This window comes from Macaca nemestrina, chromosome 14 (assembly GCF_043159975.1).
Source record: "Macaca nemestrina isolate mMacNem1 chromosome 14, mMacNem.hap1, whole genome shotgun sequence".
NCBI classification, from domain to species: Eukaryota; Metazoa; Chordata; class Mammalia; order Primates; family Cercopithecidae; genus Macaca; species Macaca nemestrina.
Genome location: NC_092138.1, coordinates 22,886,024 through 22,905,934, shown reverse-complemented (window position 1 = coordinate 22,905,934; position 19,911 = coordinate 22,886,024). Strand labels below are relative to the sequence as shown.

The 19,911-nt window shown below is 41.1% G+C and overlaps 1 protein-coding gene across 3 annotated transcripts in view; it reads right to left on the bottom strand.

Moving 5' to 3' along the window:
- The window catches only part of LOC105498692 (nicotinamide riboside kinase 1), a 28,446-nt gene that overhangs the window by 4,256 nt on the left and 4,279 nt on the right, over positions 1-19,911 (bottom strand). For 2 of the 3 annotated variants that reach the window (XM_011770945.3, XM_011770946.3), the window contains exons 2-8: positions 18,786-18,849; positions 12,575-12,665; positions 12,244-12,292; positions 4,407-4,554; positions 4,253-4,324; positions 3,523-3,629; positions 1,303-1,386 (exon numbers count right to left, since the gene is read on the bottom strand). In XM_011770945.3, coding sequence (XP_011769247.1) covers positions 1,303-1,386; positions 3,523-3,629; positions 4,253-4,324; positions 4,407-4,554; positions 12,244-12,292; positions 12,575-12,665; positions 18,786-18,814 — 580 coding nt within the window. In that variant the 5' untranslated portion in view covers positions 18,815-18,849. The remainder of the gene's footprint in view (positions 1-1,302; positions 1,387-3,522; positions 3,630-4,252; positions 4,325-4,406; positions 4,555-12,243; positions 12,293-12,574; positions 12,666-18,785; positions 18,850-19,911) is intronic. The other variant, XM_011770947.3, reaches the window with a different exon arrangement.

The window sequence follows — 19,911 nt, the reverse complement described above, 5'->3', positions numbered from 1 at the left end:
GCAGCTAATTTTTTAAAAATTTTAATTTTTGTAGAAACAGAGTCTCTCTCACTATGTTGCTCAGTCTGGTCTTGGTCTCAAGACCAAGCCTTGCTGGCCTCAAGCAATCCTCCCAATTTAGCCTCCCAAAGTGCTGGGATTACAAACATAAGCCACTGCACCTGGCCAGAGAAATTTTTAAAATCAGAAGGTCTTAGGTGGGGTGTTCAATTACAAGATGGGTTACGTGATCCAGACCTCGCCAATCAGAGTATGCCATCTCTCTGGCCATAACGATCGCTTTGGCAAGTCATGTGGTCCAGCAGGACCAATCATCTGGGCTACAACAGAACACTGCTTTTTAGAAAATGATTTAAGATAAAGAACTTCAAATTTATGCAGAAGAAGTGAGAATAAATATGAACCTCCTTGTACTCAATACCCAGCTCCAACATTTATCAACTCGTGGTCAAATCTTGAAAAAGGTATCTTTTCACACTGGGACTGATGGACCTAGAAGGATGTTGTTATCAACAGACATCAGGTCAGTGGAGAGCCTGACTTCAAAATAAACCCTAAGTAGAAAGTAGAATAGAAGCAGAGTCCTGAGGACCTTATTTGAGTTCCTTAACCAATTAATGTTGGAGGTTGCAAATTTTTTTGTGTGAAAAACCAGACCTTGGTGATGACCTTGAGCATTAGGATATAAATAACTCCTACTAGCTTAGAGTTCCAACAGTGGATTAAATGGGTTAATCCAGCTGGGTCTGGAGCCACCATTACCCCTGTACTGTCTTTCTGCTGAAGGCATATTTAGGCAAATCTCTGGCACTTGCAGAAAGTGCTGTCCAATATGAAAACCTTAAATAAACACTTCATAATACTTTTAAAAATCTTTTGTTTATCTTTGAGGTATTTGGAAAGTAGAAATTTTATGGAAATCTTTAAGGGAATAAAAGAAACGGGGAGCTCTGGACATACTAAAACAAAATCATCAGCATTTTAATTATACTCTGCCCAAAGGATACTTCCAGTCCCATTTGGTACAACCATCTACTAAACATTTTAAAGTAAATCACATAAATAGCATTAAGAGATGTAACAAAGGGTACATGGTTTCACCCCTAAAAACAGACAGACAAACTAATTGAGTCTCGAAACCTTCCCCCCAGAATTTCTGATTCTGAATTATCCTCAAAGCAAAGAATGGATGAGCACAATCACTCCTACATTAGCATTCTGGTATTCCATCCTTTCATATGTAATGAACTATTTTCCTGGCTGTTTCTCCTCTACCTTCCACTTTGTTAGCACAATACTTACACTTTTGCTTTGCTAGTTCTTGTATTAGATCTTCATATACTTGCAAAAAGAGGTCCTCTTCAGATTTTGTTCCATCTAGGTACACTACGAAGGGGAAAAGAGAGCGGTTCAAATGCTAACAGGCTTATTAATATACAATGTTTACTTTGGCACCCAACGTCTCTTTTAATGCCAATAGGTTTAACCAAGGCACCCAGGACCATAACTTAAAAGAAAATTAATAGTGATTGAAGAAAGAAATAGATACTAGCCAGGTATAATAGGTCAAAAATGCTGGATTGTTACAGATAAATCCACACTGGCTTATATGAAAATTATTTAATTAAAAGAGAAGAGAAAGAAAGAAGAAAAGAGGAATGAAACAGAAGAAAGTAAGTGGTGTTCTGCATATGGCACTTTTGATGCACTGAAGGTGTTCACCCAAAAGGGTCACTTAAGGAGTAATTCTTCAACACACTTAGACATGAGGATCACCTGGGAAGCTTCTTAAACCATGCAGCGGTCTGGGATCTGCAACATATGTACTAACTCAGAATTCACCAGGCTCAGAAAATATGTATGTATGTATGTGTGTGTGTGTGTGTGTGTGTTTTCAGCTATCAGAGAAAAGATGTATTTTTAATAAAACTGGCATAAGCAGCTTTGGAGAAAAAGTAGATGTTGTCTAGGTTAAAGGAAGGAAAGGGCCTTCTGGTCAGAAAATAGCAGGGAGAGGCAAGAGCAATGATGCACCATTTGGAATGGCTAGAATAGGGGGAAGCTCTGGGAACAACATGAGATGAGATTCTAGAGCAAGACTGTACCTCAGTACCTCAGTCATTAGAGGCCTTGATGTCTGGCTCTTTGGATTGTATCTCAAAGATCTGGAGACGTCTCAAGGTATTCAAGCAGGGCAAGAGCCTGATTAGATTTGCATTTTAGGTAAAAGGGAGAGAAGGGAAGCAAGAGGATGTTCTTGCAACCAATGGTCCAAGGTGGACATGGTGCAGCCAGAATCTCAGCATCGGCCCTGGGGATACACTCCGTATGCATTCCACACGGCTCTGACATAGCTACCTATCCTGGAGGCCAACAGGCTTCTCACAACACGGACAAGTCCCCTTTATTGTGAAAAGCATACATCAGTTCTAACTCCTTTGTCTTATAGAACAGCCTTCTGCCATCTTCTCTGCATCGAGTGCCCTATTCCAGTGATCTGTTCTTAGCTCAAGCCCACAGATCCGGATGCTTACCTCCAAATTGCTACATATGTCTCCCAGGCACCTCAACCTTATTATATGCAAAACAGACATGCATTCCTCCCTTACAGGTCTGCAATGCCTTCACTTTTTTCTAACATCCGTCAGTTGCTGAGGCATCTGTCATCTTCCCGCCCCCTCCATAGCTGTTCTATCACCCATTTCTACTGAGTGCAGGCGTCTAACATCACACCCTATAAATCTATCCTCCTCCATTCTCCACACAGCCAGAGGGGTCTTAACTAAAAAGAATTTGTATCAATCATGTCCTTGTTTAAAACTTCTCTCTAGAGAGCTTCCCACTTCTCTGAGAATAATGATCAAAGTCCTTACCTAGACTATTGGCCTTATAGGGTCTGGACCCTGCCTGTATCACCAGCATCAATCTGCTTCCTTGGTTTTCTTTACCAGAAAGTTTTCTCCACACCAGCTTTCTTTCAGGGGCTTCTCATTCCTTCCTGTCCCCTGGTCCTTTCGTGTGCCATACCCACTTTCTGGGGTGATCTTCTATTCCCCAGTCCATCTCCTCTGTTCAGTTAAACTCATCGAAGTTTGGTTAAATGTGACTTCCTCAAGGAAGCCTTCCATGACTACTGGGATCTCGGCAGTCCTCTAGAGCTTGGTGTCACAGAACTTATAGCAGCTGGAAAGGACAGGCTGGTGTCTCTAGCACCTGTTTCCACGATAGAATGTCACCTGCATGACAGCAGGGGCTGGGTCTGCCTTATTCCCTTCACCATCTCCAGGGTAGCACCAGAAGGCATTCATTCGATACTGGTTGAATGAATAACCATCCAGAGGCTGAAGAGAGCCACAGAGAGAAACAGAAACCAGGAGAACCAGCTATGGAAGAGGAGAAGCCCAGAGTGTTCTTGCTTAAGTGTCCCTTTATACTTTTCTATGAGTCCTTTCTTTTCTATACTTTGAGGCAAATGACAAGTAAAAGGGGGACTTTTTGAACAGAGGGAGAAAAGGCACTTACCAACTTCCCATGTGATGTCTTGCATTTCTTGTCTGTGCTTTAGATACATGGGCCACACATGGCCATCAAAGTATCCCGGAGAGTCTGGAGGCTCATAGACCCTTGTACTATCAAAACACGTAGGAAACTTTATGTTGACAGAAACACACAATTGATAAAGTAAAATATGAATGGTCAGGATAATGGAGAAATCACTCAGAGGCTGAATCTAAACAGTGTGCTACATGTTTTAACTCAGTGGCAGTTAGAAAGACAGTAGTAACGTGGATTTAGTTCTCTGATCCTAAAATTAATTTTGTAATCCACTGACTATCATTCTTAATTATCCTTTTTCCTTCTAGTGCTTTATAAGAGAATTAAGAGACAAATAGTGTAAATAATGATGGAGAGACCACTATGTTGGATTAAGCTTTGAACTAATTGGTGTTCTCTGTAGCTGTGGCAGAACAGGCTCACTCACATTAAAATCATAATCACCATGGGCTTGTTTTGTTTGAGGATTTAGGAGAAATGAGTCAAAAGCTTGATATAAGGCCCTTTTCTTAGAAAGTAATTTGCATTACTCTGTGTGGATGACCATTTATGGAAAAAGGTTTTGCTCCTTTTATAAAGAAGAGTTAAGCCTTCCTGTGTCTGAAAAATGACATTGCTCAATAATGTTGCTGTCCTCATTTTTCTTCTAAATTTTTTGTTTTGAATTACAACTCACAAAGATGATTTCACAACTTACCTCCTCCTCCTTTTACATTCTTCATATGGAATAGTCAGGAAATAGCTTCTATTCCATATAGTGTCAAGGGGCCTAAAATAACAGCATACTTAGTTCACAAGGGTTTTTCTTCCCCCCATTCACTCAGAGCCAATATTAGAGTGGAGATGCTTACTTATAATTAAAAAGAAGAAAACCTTCGATGATTAAAATGGGAATTTCCTCAGCACTTTCCCGGTCTGTTGATACCACAGAGCGTCTTGCGCTTTCCATCCAGCAGGAAATGGTTGACATCATTTTTTCCATGTTAAGAGCTTCAAGCACTTCAAACAAACACACAAAAATATGCAATCAATATAGCAAAACATTTTGTGATGTGACTTTTTGTGATGCATATATCCAGGATTCTGTAAACATATAGACCAGCATTTTATTTCCCTTCAAAACTCCTAATAACAAATATTTTAGATGACACTTTGAAACTCTAATACTGATAAACCAGAGTGAAACGTTTTTATTATGGAAAATTTCAAACATACAAAAAAGTAAAGTACAGTGAACTCCTGCGTCCCTAATACCAGCTCTGACAATCAGAAACCCATGGCTAACCTTGCTTTACTTATAACTTTGATTCTCTCCTGACTACACAAAAATGTAAAATTTTTAGAAGATGAAATATCTACAGATAAGTTCGAAAGATACATGACTCATGGGGGGAAATATCTGTAATGTCCTTGGCAAAGAGTTAAGATATTTAATCAGCAAAGAGCTCTTCTAGATAAATAACTAAAAGTCAGACTATTTGTAAAGAACACAAATGTGTCACTGTCACACTCTAAAATGTACATACTTCTCGAGCTAATCGTGATTTTAGAGAAGTAGCCTATAGCTTTTAAAATATGGTACTTAAACCAGTAGTATTAGCATCACCTGGGAACTTGTCAGAAAGGCAAATTCTCAGCTCCACTCCAGAACTACTTAATTGAGCCAACAGCACTTAAGAGTGTTTTTTAGCGGAAGGTTTTTCAATGATGGATTAATTTATTTAACAGACATAGGACTATTAAGGATTTTTTTTTCTTTGTTCTGGTGTTAGTTTTGGTAAGTGATGTCTTTCTAGGAAATTGTCAATTTCACCTAACTTTTCAAACTTATTTGTATAATGAGTGTTCATAATATCCTTTTATCTCTTTAATGTCTGTAGGGTTTACAGTGATATTACCTTTTTTGCTTTTGGAATTTGTAATCTGTTTTATCAGACTTAGTTAATCTGGGGATTGCTCAGATTCTTGAAGTTTTATGTCTTAAACCAAATTTGAGAATTTTTTTTTTTTTTTTTTTGAGACGGAGTCTCGCTCTGTTGCCCAGGCTGGAGTGCAGTGGCCGGATCTCGCACCAGCCACCTCGCCCGGCTAGTTTTTTGTATTTTTTAGTAGAGATGGGGTTTCACCGTGTTAGGCAGGATGGTCTCGATCTCCTGACCTCGTGATCCACCCGTCTCGGCCTCCCAAAGTGCTGGGATTACAGGCTTGAGCCACCGCGCCCGGCCAGTTTTTTTTTGTTTTTTAAACCATTACCTCTTCGAATACTTTTTTAGTCCCACACTTTCTCCTGAGACTTCAAAGATATGAATATTAGATCTTTCATTATTGTTCCACATTTTTATTCATTTATTTTCAGTCTATTCTCTCTCTGTTGAGAATAATTTGTATTGTTCTGTCTTTAAGTTCACTAATTATTTTCTCTGTCGTACTTACTCTGCTACTGAGCCAATCCAGTGAGTTTTCAAATTTTGATTAATGTATTTTTTCCATTCTAAAATTTCCATCTGGTTCTTTTTTCAAATCTTCTATTTCTTTACTGAGGCATTCTAGGTTTTCACTTGTTTCAAGCCTGTTTGCAATACTATGTTTAAAGCCTTTTAATAACGCTGCTTTAAATTCTTTGTCAGATAATTTCAACATCTGTGTCATCATGGTATTGGTGTCTATTGATTCATTTTTCTTGGTCAAGTTGAAACTTTTTTGGTTCTTGGTATAACAAGTGATTCTCAGTTGTGTCCAGGACATTTTAGATCCTGTGTTATAAGGCTGTAGATCCTATTTAATCCTCTTTTGCAGGCAGTCACCCTGTTCCTGTATAGCTTGCAGGTTCAGGTGGGGGCGGATGCTCTGCTTCCTGCTAGGCCCTGCTGATGCTGTGTTGCGGGGGAAGTTGGTCCACTGTGGGAAGAGGGGGTCAAGGAGAGTGCCGGTGAAGTTTCATTGCTGCTAGCTGTGGGCAGAAGTTCATCTTTCCACTGGGTTCCGCTGACAGGAGCTGACACCACCTGAGTAAGGAAGGTGAAGTGCCAACCTGCTCCATTGCACACTGCCTCCTTCCACCTGAGTACTGCCAGGTGGAGGCGAAAGTGCAGCTCCCCATTTGGTTCCACTGATCCAACCCCCGTGGGTGACGTGGAGGTGATGATCCAGCATCACCCTGCCTTGCTAATGCTGGATGGATCTTCTGGAAGTCCAGCTCCGCACCCAGCTAACACCATGAAGGGAGGACGGTTTTGCCTTTTGTGTCTGGCTAGAGTAGGGTGGATATTATCAAAAAGGTTTTCTGTTCTGGTAGGCCACCCTTTTCCTTGTTTCTTTTTTAGCCTGTGCCCATGGATGGTTCCATGTTGTATACTTCTCCTGTATAGGTAGGAAGCAAAAAGAAAACCCAGGGATCCCATAGCCATGTCATTCCTCACCTCCTGGGATCTCTAGCCAGCATGCTTTCTTTTTTCCCTTCAGTCTTCCTTCGTCTGTTTGTTGCATTATGTCCAGGGTTTTTCATTGTAGGAGGGAGGACCAGTGAGCAATGGGACTAATCTGTCTTGGCTGGAACCAGCAGTCTTTCTAGTTTTGATATATTTTTGTGATCATTCATTAAAAATATTTTCTAATTTTCATTGTGATTTAGCTTTTGACCCAAGGAATAGATATGTGTTTTGCTTCAGATAAAATACAATGATGTTTGGGATTTGCTTGAAAACAATATAGATGAATAGAGTGGGTGAGGGTATAGATGAAATATAATTGGTCAAAATTTCATATTATTAAAACTGGATGGTGAACTCATGAGAGAGTTCATTATACTTTTCTGCTGACCTCTGCATATGTTTGAAATTTTCCATTAGAAAAAGTTTTTGAAAATCAGAAAAAAGGGTAATGCTTACTTTTCAAACTTTTGGTTATTGCTTTTTAATTTCCTTCATGGTGATTACAGAGTATCTTTATATTTCTTCAATCCATAAAGTGTATTAGGACTTACTCCATGCCCTTGCATATATGGACTATTTGGGGTAATATATTCCATGTACTCAAGAAAAAAAAATATGTATTCTGCTGTTATTAGGTGCATGTTCTGTACATGTCAGTTTTTGGTCAAGTTAGTTAATTGTGTTGTTCAAATCTGTTATATCATTAGTAATTTTTGTCTGCTAGTCCCATTAGTGGCTGTTACGAGCTGAATGTGTCCCCCTATGTTAAAGTCCTCCTGCCCAGTTCTCCAGAATGTGACTTTATTTGGAAATATGGTCATTACAGATACAATCAGTTAAGGTGAGGTCACACTGGAGTAGGGTGGGCACCTGATCCAATATGACTGATTACAGAAGGAGAAAATTCAGACACACACATGGGGACAGTACCATGTGGAGATGAAGTCAGGGACTGGGGTGATGCAGCCGAAGCCAAGGCTGCCAGAGATTTCAGCAAACACCAGAAGCCAGGAGAGGGGCACCGAAAAGAGTCTCCCTCACAGCCTCAGAGGGAGCCCACCCTGCTGACACCTGGATCTCAGACTTCTGGCTTCTCGAATTGTGAGACAATAATTTTCTGTTGTTTCAGGCATTCTGTGGTACTTTGCTATGTCGTCCTAGCAAACTAATACACAAAGGAAGTTGTGTTAAAATCCCCCTCATTAGCTGCGCGTGGTGGCTCACACCTGTAATCCCAGCACTTTGGGAGGCTGAGGTGGGCAGATCACCTGAGGTCAGGAGTTCAAGACCAGCCTAGCCAACCTGGGGAAACCCCATCTCTATTAAAAAAAAAAAAAAAAAAAAAAAGGCCGGGCGCGGTGGCTCAAGCCTGTAATCCCAGCACTTTGGGAGGCCGAGACGGGCGGATCACGAGGTCAGGAGATCAAGACCATCCTGGCTAACCTGGTGAAACCCCGTCTCTAGTAAAAAATACAAAAAAAAATAGCCAGGCGAGGTGGCAGGTGCCTGTAGTCCCAGCTACTCGGGAGGCTGAGGCAGGAGAATGGCGTAAACCCGGGAGGCGGAGCTTGCAGTGAGCCGAGATCCGGCCACTGCACTCCAGTCTCGGCAACAGAGCAAGACTCCGTCTCAAAAAAAAAAAAAAAAAAAAAAAAAAAAAAATTAGCCAGGCATGGTGGTTCATGGCTGTAGTCCCAGCTACTTGGGAGGCTGGGGCATGAGAATTGTTTGAACCTGGGCAGCAGAGGTTGCAGTGAGCCAAGATCATACCACTGCACTCCAGCCTGGGTGTCAGAGTGAGACTCCATCTCAATAAAAAACCAACCAACCAACAAACAAAAAACTCCCACGCCAATTGTGGATTTGTGTCTTTCTCTCCTCTTAGCTCTGTCAGTGTTTAATGCATTTTAATGTTATGTTATTAGGTAGATAAAAATTTTAGGTTGTTTTATTTTCCTGTTGAAGTAACTCATTTCTCTCTATCTCAGTAAAACTCAGCCTTAAAGTTTACTTTGTCTGGTATTAGTATAGTTGCTAGAGTTATAACAGTTCTTTCGGTAGGTGTTTCCATCATGGATCTTTTACTAGCCTTTTACTGCCTATATTTCTATGTCCTTATACTTAAGTCCATTTCTTTTGTTTTTTTTTCTTTTTTGAGACAGAGTCTCGCTCTGTTGCCCAGACTGGAGTGCAGTGGCGCAACCTTGGCTCACTGCAACCTCTGCCTCCCAGGTTCAAGTGATTCTCCCGCCTCGGCTACCTGAGTAGCTGGGACTACAGTTGTGAGCCACCGCACCCAACTATTAAGCCTTTCTCTTTTAAGGAACTTACTGTTGGCTTAGAAAAAAAAAAAAATACCAGTGTGACAATTTTTGGAGTATTTTACTTCCTTTCACTTAATGTGGCTACTGGTATATTTGGACTTAAATCTATCATCTTACTATTATTTTCTATTTTTCCACCATCTTTTGAATTTTTTTTTTTTTTTTTTTTTTTTGACACAGTGTCACTCTGTCAGCTAAGCTGGAGTGCAGTGGCATATCTCGGCTCACTATAGCCTTTGCCTCCCAGGCTCAAGTGATCCTCCTGCCTCGGTCTCCTCGGTAGCTGGGACCACAGGTGCACACCACCACACCCGGCTGATTTTTGTATTTTTTGTAGAGACACGGTTTTGCCACATTGCTCAGACTGGTCTTGAACCCCTTGGACCCAAGTAATCTACCCACCTTGGCCTCCCAAAGAGCTGGGCTTACACGTGTGAGCCACTGTACCTGGCCATCCTTTGATTTTTAATTTTTGTTTTGATTTCTTTCATATTAATCAACTATATTCCATTGAAAATATAATTATTTCCTCTACAAACTTGATGGTTCCACATTTTAAAACTATCCTGTTTGTGCTTAGATAGACTTGACTAGTACTTTGATTTACCTTAAATTTGTGCATTTACCTAAAATGTTCAAATCTTTCCTTAAGATAGATTCCTGATGTCAGATGCTTGAAGTCATGGCATGAACATACTAAGTTTGGGACACATGCTCAACCTCCTTTCCAGAAAGGCTGTACCAATTTATCTATATACTTCCATCTAAAGTATATTAGGGCCTTTGTTTTACTGAGCCCGTGCTATCACTGGATAATTCTCATTGCTTTAAACATCTTTGTTTACTTGGTAAGAGGGAAAAAAAGTAATTTACAGTTCTTTAAGGTTGACTTTTATCGTACATTTATCAATCCAATAACTGACTGCTTCTATGAAGAGCTTATTCACAACCTTAGGCCCTTTTCCTACTGGGATATTAGTTTTTCTTACCAGTTTGTAAGAATTCATTAAAAATTAGAAATAGTAATTCTTTTCCAATTGTTGAAAACTGTTTTACCCTGTTTTTCACCCTTCCTTTGCAATGATTTTTCTCACTAACCTCTGGACGAGAGGAAGACAAAGAAAAAGAAAAAATGATCCTGGCTGCAACTCAAGCTGCAAGAACAGAGAGTGAGTCAAGAATTTTGCCTCTCATAAAACTATTATGTGTCTGTAAGAACTGATCATATAACACTTTTCCTAAAAGATTATCAGTTAAAAATAGAGAACATACTTTATGACTTTTTAAGAGAGCTCCCTCTGTTACTAGTTTGTATAAGTACTCAATGATCATCTTTTGAATTGTAAAGGTTAATAAGACCACCAAATATTAAACAGCCTATTAGCATGATATTCTCTACAGAAAATGTTTTAGGATAGACTGTAATCCTTTGGCCTCAAAACTGTTAGCTTGGAGTAAGGAATGAGGAGAATCCATGTAAAATATGTTCACAAAACTTTCTGAACAGTGAAAAAAACAAAACCAAACCACAGCTGTCTAGTACTTTGGCCACCAGGAAGGAAAGCTGAAAGAATGAGAGAATATAGTTTGCTCCAGGCAAAATTCCGTCATGGGGTGGTTGAGGGTGACCAATATAGCTCCTTATACATCTCCAGAACAGGCATAGGCAGAGGGACAGCAAGTTTAACTTGCTTCAGAAGAAAACCTTATGATTCCACGTGGAGAAAGGGGAACCTTCATACACTATTGGGAGGAATGTAAATTAGTACAGTCACTATGCAGGAGTACAGAGATTCCTCAAAAAATTAAAAATAGAACTACCGCATGATCCGGCAATTCTATTACCAGGTATATATCCAAAATAAAAGAAATCAATCTATCCAAGAAATATCTGCACCGCCATGTTTATTGCAGCACTATTCACAAATAGCCAGAATATGAAATGAACCTAAGTACCCATCGATGAAGAAATGGATAAAGAAAGTATGGTGCGTATATGTAATGGAATATCATGCAGCCATAAAAAAAATGAAGTCGTCATTTGCAGCAACATGGATGGAACTGGAGGCCATTATGTTAAATGAAGTAAGTCAGGCACAGAAAGACAAATATCACATATCCTAATGCATATGTGGGAGCTAAAAAAAGGGGATTTCATGAAGATAGAGAGTAGACTGGTGGTTACCAGAGGCCTGAAAGGGGAAGCAGGTGAGGGGAATGAAGGGAGAAAAAAAAATATATTTATTACCAATGAACTGTACACTTAAGATTGGTAACGATAGTAAATTATATAGGCATATTTTACCTCAATTAAAAAGAAGAAAAATCTATCATTCCCGTGTTTTCAGTTTTATTATTTTTATTTTAAAAATACACATATTTTTGAGACAGGGTCTCACTCTGTCACCCAGGCTGGAGTAGAGTGGTGCGACCTGGGTTCACTGCAGACTCAGCTTCCTGGGCAAAGTGATCCTCCCACCTTAGCCTCCAAAGTAGCTGTGACTACAGGCATGCATCACCACACCTGGCTAATTTTTGTATTTTTTTGGGTAGAGATGGAATCTCCCTGTGTTGCCCAGGCTGGTCTCAAACTCCTGAGCTCAAGTGATCTGCCTGCCTCGGCATTCCAAAGTGCTGGCATTACAGGTGTGAGCCTCCAAGTCTGGCCCCAATGTTTTCAGTTTTAAATATAAAACTGGAAAAAGGTTTTCACTTATTTAAATAGTTGAACAGAAATCAGAAACCTACAAAGGCAGGCTTAAAGTACAGCAATATATTTAAACACATTTTAAGACTGCCTTCACAGATACAGTAAAGCTCTTTTTTTAAATTTTTGTTTCACAGAACCATCAAGTTTAACATAGTGAAGTTCTTTGGGTTTGAAAAAGAAAATGAACATAAGCATACAATATTTGACAAGCAAATCTACTTACCATCATACTGCAAAAATCCATTTTTATCTGTCTCTATCTCAGACTCTGGCTGGAAAAATAATAAAGTACCCATCAAAATAGTGTGTAGGAAAGAAATAATACAATTATAGACTAAAGAGGAGATAAGTTTTTAATAAATGCTTTGGATGAGCAATTAAAGATCAGCACTGATAGACAGTGCCATCTAGTGGATAAGTGGCACCATTGCACTGAGCCTAATTTCGATACAAAAGGTACATCACTCGCCAAAGACTTCTTGGATGTAATTCAATTAACTTGGTGGTTAAACCGTTTTGTATTAAATAAATAATTTAAGAAGTTTTATAGATACCTTGAAAAAATCATCCTGAGATATGACACTGCAATTTGGGAGGTGTTTCTGCAAATTCTTAGCCAGTGTTGTTTTCCCACCATTTGTCACACTGAAGCAAAGAAAAGTACCAAGAAGGAAAAACCATTAAAAATCATTAAACACTTTTTTTGCTTTTTTGAGAGACGGGGTCTCGCTGTGTCACCAAGGCTGAAGTGCAGCGGTGCGATCTTGGCTCACTGTAATCTCTGATTCCTGGGTTCAAGTGATTCTCCTGCCTCAGCCTCCTGAGCAGCTGGGATTACAGATGCCACAACCATACCCGGCTAATTTTTGTATTTTTAGTAGAGATGGGGTTTCGCCATGTTAGACAGGCTGGTCTGGAACTCCTGACCTCAGGTGATCCACCCGCCTGGGCCTCCCGAAGTGCTGGGATTACAGGCATGAGCCACAGGGCCTGGCCAAAAAATCATTAAACACTTTAAAATATTTTTAAAGAGGATATTTAAAGCAATATTTAATATTTAAGAAAAAAAGATTTCTTTCATAGATAGTGCCTTAAACCACAGGCACCAGCAGATCTGATGTACTAAACGATAAGAAATAAGCTGGGAAAGATGAAGGAGAAAGGTAACTGCCGAGTAAGTGAACTGAGTAACACTAACACTTAAAAATACAGACACTGTGTTGGAAGCGAAATGTTTTTTTGCCTATGTCAAAATATTCACATGGTTCATATGCAACACAGAGAATATGAGTAGCACATTTTAGTGCAAGTGTATAAAACTACATATGGTCACTGTGATTTTGCTTCAAGGCACAGTGGAAAAAACAGGAGTGGCTTAGTACAAGCCCACCTACCATGAAGTCACATTTCCTCTGTGGTGTCTCCTTTTCCCCATCTCTCTCCACCTGGGGGCCAGCTGGGAGGTCCGCTGTAGCTTATCCCATCAGGCCAGTTATTTGTCCCTTCTGGCCGGACCGTGAAGTCCAGGAGAAGGGGCACTGAGTCACTCCTCTTTAGATCTAGTTTCCCAGCGTCTAGGAGATCACATGGGAGGGAGGCACTTCCCTACTCAGTCGTTTATTGAAAGAGTGTTTTAACCTGGGACTCATGTCTGTAAATATAAGTCAGGGCATTTGTGAACTTGAACGAGAAAAAAATTGTACCTTTAATTTCACTGAATTCTAACAGAAATTTAGCATCTCCTTTAATTATAAATATAAGTGATATAAGTACCCCTGACATTCACCAAGAGAAATCACAGATATTTTCATATTATGTTGCAGTTGGGTTGGATATCTTGAAGTATCATCAATGTTCATTATTACTTCTGATTTGTGGCATTGTTTAGACCCACCTCTGGGTATTGTTATTTAATATATTGACATAGAAGATTATATATCACAATATCACAAATTTGTTTTTAAAAATAATTTTATAACTATATTTCAATATAACCAATTTCCTTTGTATTCCTGTATTTTATTTTGTACACTTAAAACTATTACTCTGAGGTCAAGATTTCACCATACCACCAAATGTTCACAGCACAAAAAAACTCCTGACTACACATCTATTTGTAAGAAACGCTGCTTAATCCCAGATGAGATCAATCCACAAATACTTATAATCTAGAAAAGGGAAAATGAACTAACATCCATTCATCAAAATGGCCTGCATATAACTCTACTATTACATTATACCTCAAGGTAGAAGGAACCTGATTCACAAGATTTCTCATTTAACCTTACGATACACGATTGGGTAGGATATGGGCCATCTCTTTGAAAATAAGGAAAAGGGAGTGGGTGCTACCCTATGTATCGAGAAAATATTACAACTTTTCCCCCTCTTTAACAAAAATGTCTGTAAACTATACCAAGTGTCCATAGTTTAGGTATTAAGTTTTGGTTTAAATGAGATAGTGAACGGGAGTGACTTTATTACAACATGAACAATCTGGCTAGAAAAAAATCTGTCATTTTCTAGACTTATCTCTGTTAAGATCATGCAGTCAAACCAACAGTAGTAATTAGATCCTTTCTCACTGACTTAGCTAAAGCCAATGAGAAATACATACCCCATTTTTGCACAAGCCTTGGAGACAGACCGGCTAGAAGATAGTCTGAGATACGGAGAGGAGAGGAGAGAAAAAGTATTTAAACAAGCCTGCACCTAAAATCCACACTCAGATTGGGAGACATCCTGGTCAGGTGACAGCTCAGGCCACCCACAACATGGGGAAAAGGAATAGGATGGGGGAAAGGACTAGAAATGGGGGAATAGAATGGGGGAAAGGAATAGGAAGGTCACCCAAAACATGTGGGAAAGGAATAGGAACCTTCTCCTATGGCACACCCACAACCACCACGTGCAGCACACTCACAGCCTTGCTCGCATGTGCTATCCAACCTGAGGAGAAGCGTGCCCAGCGTGCTCAGATCCTAGGAGCCTAGGAAGGAAAAAGGGTGACTACTTGGTGCCGCTCCCTTCTTCGCTCACAACACCCAAATAAATGCACAACTCCTGGCCCATTTATTTTTTTATGTGCCAGGTAACAAGAGGGCTCATTGTATTTGGACATAAAAGTGGGCTAGGGAGAAGTTAAAAGGCTGTCTGTAATTATTCAAACACATTCTGCAACAGGTAGATGTTAATATTCCAATTTTCCAGTTGAGGAAACTAAGGATTGAGAAGTTGTATAGTAATAAAACCAGTCCATGTTAAGAAATGGAGATGGGATACAAAGTCTAATGCCAGGATGGATTTTAATTTTTTTTACATTGTAGGACTCTGAGAGAATCCCACGAAGGTTATCATCTCTTTCCCTAGTGACTGAGTTTGGATGTTTGTCCTCTCCAAATGCCATATTGAAATGTGATCCCCAGCTGGGCACGGTGACTCACACCTGTATCCCAGTACTTTGGGAGGCCGAGGTGGGCAGATCACCTGAGGTCAGGAGTTCAAGACCAGCCTGGTCAACATGGTGAAACCCCGCTTCTATTAAAAATACAAAGCTTAGGCTGGGTGCTGTGGCTCGTGCCTATAATCCCAGCACTTTGGGAGGCCGAGGCAGGCGGATCATGAGGTTAGGAGATCAAGACCATCCTGGCTAACACGGTGAAACCCCGTCTCTACTAAAAAAATACAAAAAAATTAGCCGGGCGAGGTGGCAGGCGCCTGTAGTCCCAGCTACTCGGGAGGCTGAGGCAGGAGAATGGCGTGAACCCGGTAAGTGGAGCTTGCAGTGAGCCGAGATCAAGCCGCTGCACTCCGGCCGGGGCGACAGAGCGGGACTCCATTTCAAACAAACAAACAAACAAACAAACACAAAGAACAAAAATTAGCTGGGCGTGGTGGTGCACGCCTGTAGTCCCAGCTACTTGGGAGGCTAAGGCAGGAGAATTCCTTGAACCCGGGAGGTCGAGGCTGCAGTGAGCCGAGATTGCACCACTGCACTCCAGCCTGGGCGAGCGAGACTCTGTCTGAAAAAAGAAATGTGACCCCCAAGCTGGAGGTGGGGCCTGCTGGCAGGTGTTTGGCTCATGGGGGCAGATCCCTCATGAAGGGTTTGGTGCCATCCCCATGGTAATCAGTGAGTTCTTGCTCTGTTGGTTCATGTGACAGCTGGTTGTTTAAAAAGTCTGAGACTTCCCTCTCACTCTCTTTTTTTTTGTTTTGAGATGGGAGTCTCACTCTGTCGCCCAGTCTAGAGTGCAGTGGTGTGATCTCGGCTCACTGAAAGCTCTACCTCCCAGGTTCACGCCCTTCTCCTGCCTCAGCCTCCCGAGTAGCTGGGACTACAGGCGCCTGCCACGCCTGACTAATTTTTTGTATTTTTACTAGAGACGGGGTTTCACCGTGTTAACCAGGATGGTCTCGATCTCCTGACCTCGTGATCCACCCGCCTTGGCCTCCCAAAGTGCTGGGATTACAGGCGGGAGCCACCGCGCCCAGCCCCATCTCACTCTCTCTTGCTTCTTCTGCCATGTGACATGCTGGATCCCCTTCACCTTCCACCATGAATGTAAGCTTCCTGAGGCCCTCATCAGAAGCAGGTACCAACCATGCTTCTTGTAGAGCCTGCAGAACAGTGAGCCAAATAAACCTCTTTTTCTTTATAAATTACTCAGCTTCAGGCATTCCTTTATAGCAAGACAAATGGACTAACACACCCAGAAAAATGACTATATTTACATTTGTGTTAAATCTCCAGGAGGTTCATGGATGCCCTCTGAATTCCTTCAGAACACCTGTTATTTACAATTGAATAATTACTGTTATTACTTCCTTATGAAGTAATAATTCGGTCGAGATTTATTGGACAATTACTTCGTAGGGAAGCAAGTGGTTAAGTTCATAAGAAGCAAGGCAGGAACAAAAGTCGCCATAACTGAATCTGGCATGGGCTTCACAGGTGCAGCAGCACTAAAATGAAATCAAGGCACTTGGCCAGGAGCAGTGGCTCATCCTTGTAATCCCAGCACTTTGGGAGGCCCAGGTGGGAGGACTGTTTGAGGCCAGGAGTTCAAGACCAGCCTGGACAACATAGTAAGACCCTATCTCTTAAAAGAGAAAAAGGAGAAATCATGGCACTTGCTAAAGAAAAGATAGTGGGAAGAAGGCTTTCTTAGGAAGTTATGGATAGTACCTAGTGCACAGGACAAGACAGGAGGTAGGTTTCTAGGTACATGGCCCTGTATTGGGACATTGAGCAGAGGGAAATCTTATTTACACAAATGCCAAATGAAGGGTGGATTGGATCCTGTAGTGGACTCTGTAGTTGCCTTTCCAGGTTCTATGTCTGTTTTCTAGGTCTGGTTGGAACTGCTCCCACTCTCAATTCCAGAACAGAACCCACTGACCTAAACCAATCAATGTAATCCCACCTCTTTTACCACGGTGGCTGCGTGTATGTGGACCATGCTTGTCCAGTCAAAGGGAGACCTATGACCTAGGAGAAGAGAAGTATTTCCCCTTCTGCCCAGTGACAGGCTATGAAGAAACAAGTCACAGGGCTCCTAGCAGCTCCTTGTGACCAAAAGGATAAGTCAGTTCTAAGATGAACCCAAATGAAAGACACATAGAAGAGAGAAAAACTGTCTTTGGTGATACCACTGAGCTCCTGTATCAAATCTTTCCTGCAGCCTGCTACCCCTGAGGCTAATACATTTCCTTTATTACTTATGGATAGCCTTCATAGACCATGATATTCAGATTTAATTCTCAATAACTGGGAACCACTGAATATCATTCTTCAGGCAGATAATTAAAATGTTCTGTATGAAGCTTACACTGGTAGAGGTGTGTAGGAAAGATTAGAAGGGAAAGATGGGGATTAGGGAATGACAGCCTATATCAGGATGGTGGGAGTGAGTGCGGGAAGGAAGAGAAACACAAGAGAAGTACTGCAGAGAAAAACTGAACTTTTCTTCTGATTAGATGGGAGGCAAAGCAGAGTTCTGACATTTCGTTCACTCAATTTTACTTCTGATTGGTGACTTACTATGGTAATGTAATACCATACCACAATGATCTCCCCAAAATTACAAACAAAGTAGTCTCACATTTTATTAACTGGGTCACAAATAATGTGAATATAATTAGAGTAAAGGTGAACATAATATGGTAGCAAGACAAATAGTGTCATTTTCAGTTGATGTTGATGTTTTATTTGCATGCCTGCCTCTGGGACCACAGGTAGGATGACCATATAATTTAGAACATGTTTGAGAGAAAGAGAAGTGCATCCAGGACCACAAGTATTAGCTTGGGCAACATGGGACATAAGGCCACCCAAAACATGGGGGAAAGGAATGGAGGTGAAGGTGTTTTCTATAGCACATGTCTGAAGCTGGGCACAGCTGGAAAGAAACACTAAGCTTTCTCCTCCGTCATGATGGAGGAACACCCATATGGGGAATGATAAATCATCCTGAATGAAAGCAGTGCCCAATCAGACCTTGCCTCTGGTGTTAGCTCCACAAAATAAAAGGGGAAGTGGGTAAACGTGGTTGACGGACTCTTCTGTTTCTCTGTTTATAGAAAACTCTTCCATCTCTTGTTGGCATTTATGACGCCAGCACTCCACTGATATCCCACAGTGGTCTGCTCTTCCCCAGGACTCTGGAATCCTCACTGCTTCTCCGTCCCCTACTCCATCCACACGGAAACACCATTTGCACATCCTCAGTATCTTAAAGAGCTGTTTGTACCAAAATTACTCACCCACTGATTCCAACGATAAATGTTTTCATAATTAGCTTTGAAAACCACAGCTTCCTAATATTTCCTAAAAGTAAAAAAAAAAAAAAAAAATATTCAAATGCATTTCATTTAGATGTCTAGGGAGATAAAGAATCCTAAATTAGGAACACCAGCTGAGAGGGGAGGGTGACAGTGACCTCTCAGCACAGCCCCGCATTATCCACATTCCCTGCCATACTGGCTTCCCCTGCTACCACTGAGTGCCAACAGCTGGGACGTGCTCAGGGCCTCTCAACCAGTTGAACGTCAGGTGAGCTGCGGAGCACTCCCCCTTGAATGTCTGTTTTCCAAGCGTGGAAGAGTTGCTAGGCCACAGTGTGGTATATGAAGTTTCATTCTCTCCTTAGCCAGGTTGCCTTCCACCTGCACAATTCAGTCACCTGGGTATGACTCATTATCAGTGAGGCAGGGACCTCTGTGGGCTGGCCTCTTTCTCCCCTGATAAGACAGGAAAAAAGTTGCTACTGACCAGAGGCAAAATGAAGCTAATGCCGTTTAAAGATGAGATTTCTTCACCCAAAAGCCCAGCTCTTGGGCCTGGCTAGGTACATTTTTTTTGGAAACAGGCCAGATGGTAAATATTTGACACTGTGTGGGTCAAGAGGCAAAATCTAAATTGTTATGTATGGACTTATATAACAAGAGAAAAAATATTTTCACAAATTTTTGTGATGAAATTCAATATATAATCATAATTTTTTTTAACAGGTCTACTAATGACAAGAATGAAATTCCCTTTTATTGGGCTATCATTTCCCTTAATTGGATTTCTGTAGTGCTTTCTACATGACACTGCAAATGTTCAGGCAGAGGGCCAGGTTAAGCCACCGGCTGCTGTTTTGTGGACCTTTGGTCTAGTGGATGGAGGGCAGTTTCATACATGCCTCCCTAAGGTTCACTAAAGCAGTCCTTGGTTATTACAATGAGCCATTTTTCATCATTAAGTGAAAAGGTGAAGCGCAGCTGGAGGGAACCTTAATAGTGGCTGCTGAAGGTCATCTCTGACAGTCACTGTTCTTCATTCCTATCTGCTCGGGGGGGTGGCCAGGGACCTAGGCTGTGTAGCCGGGGGCAAGTGGCTACCTGT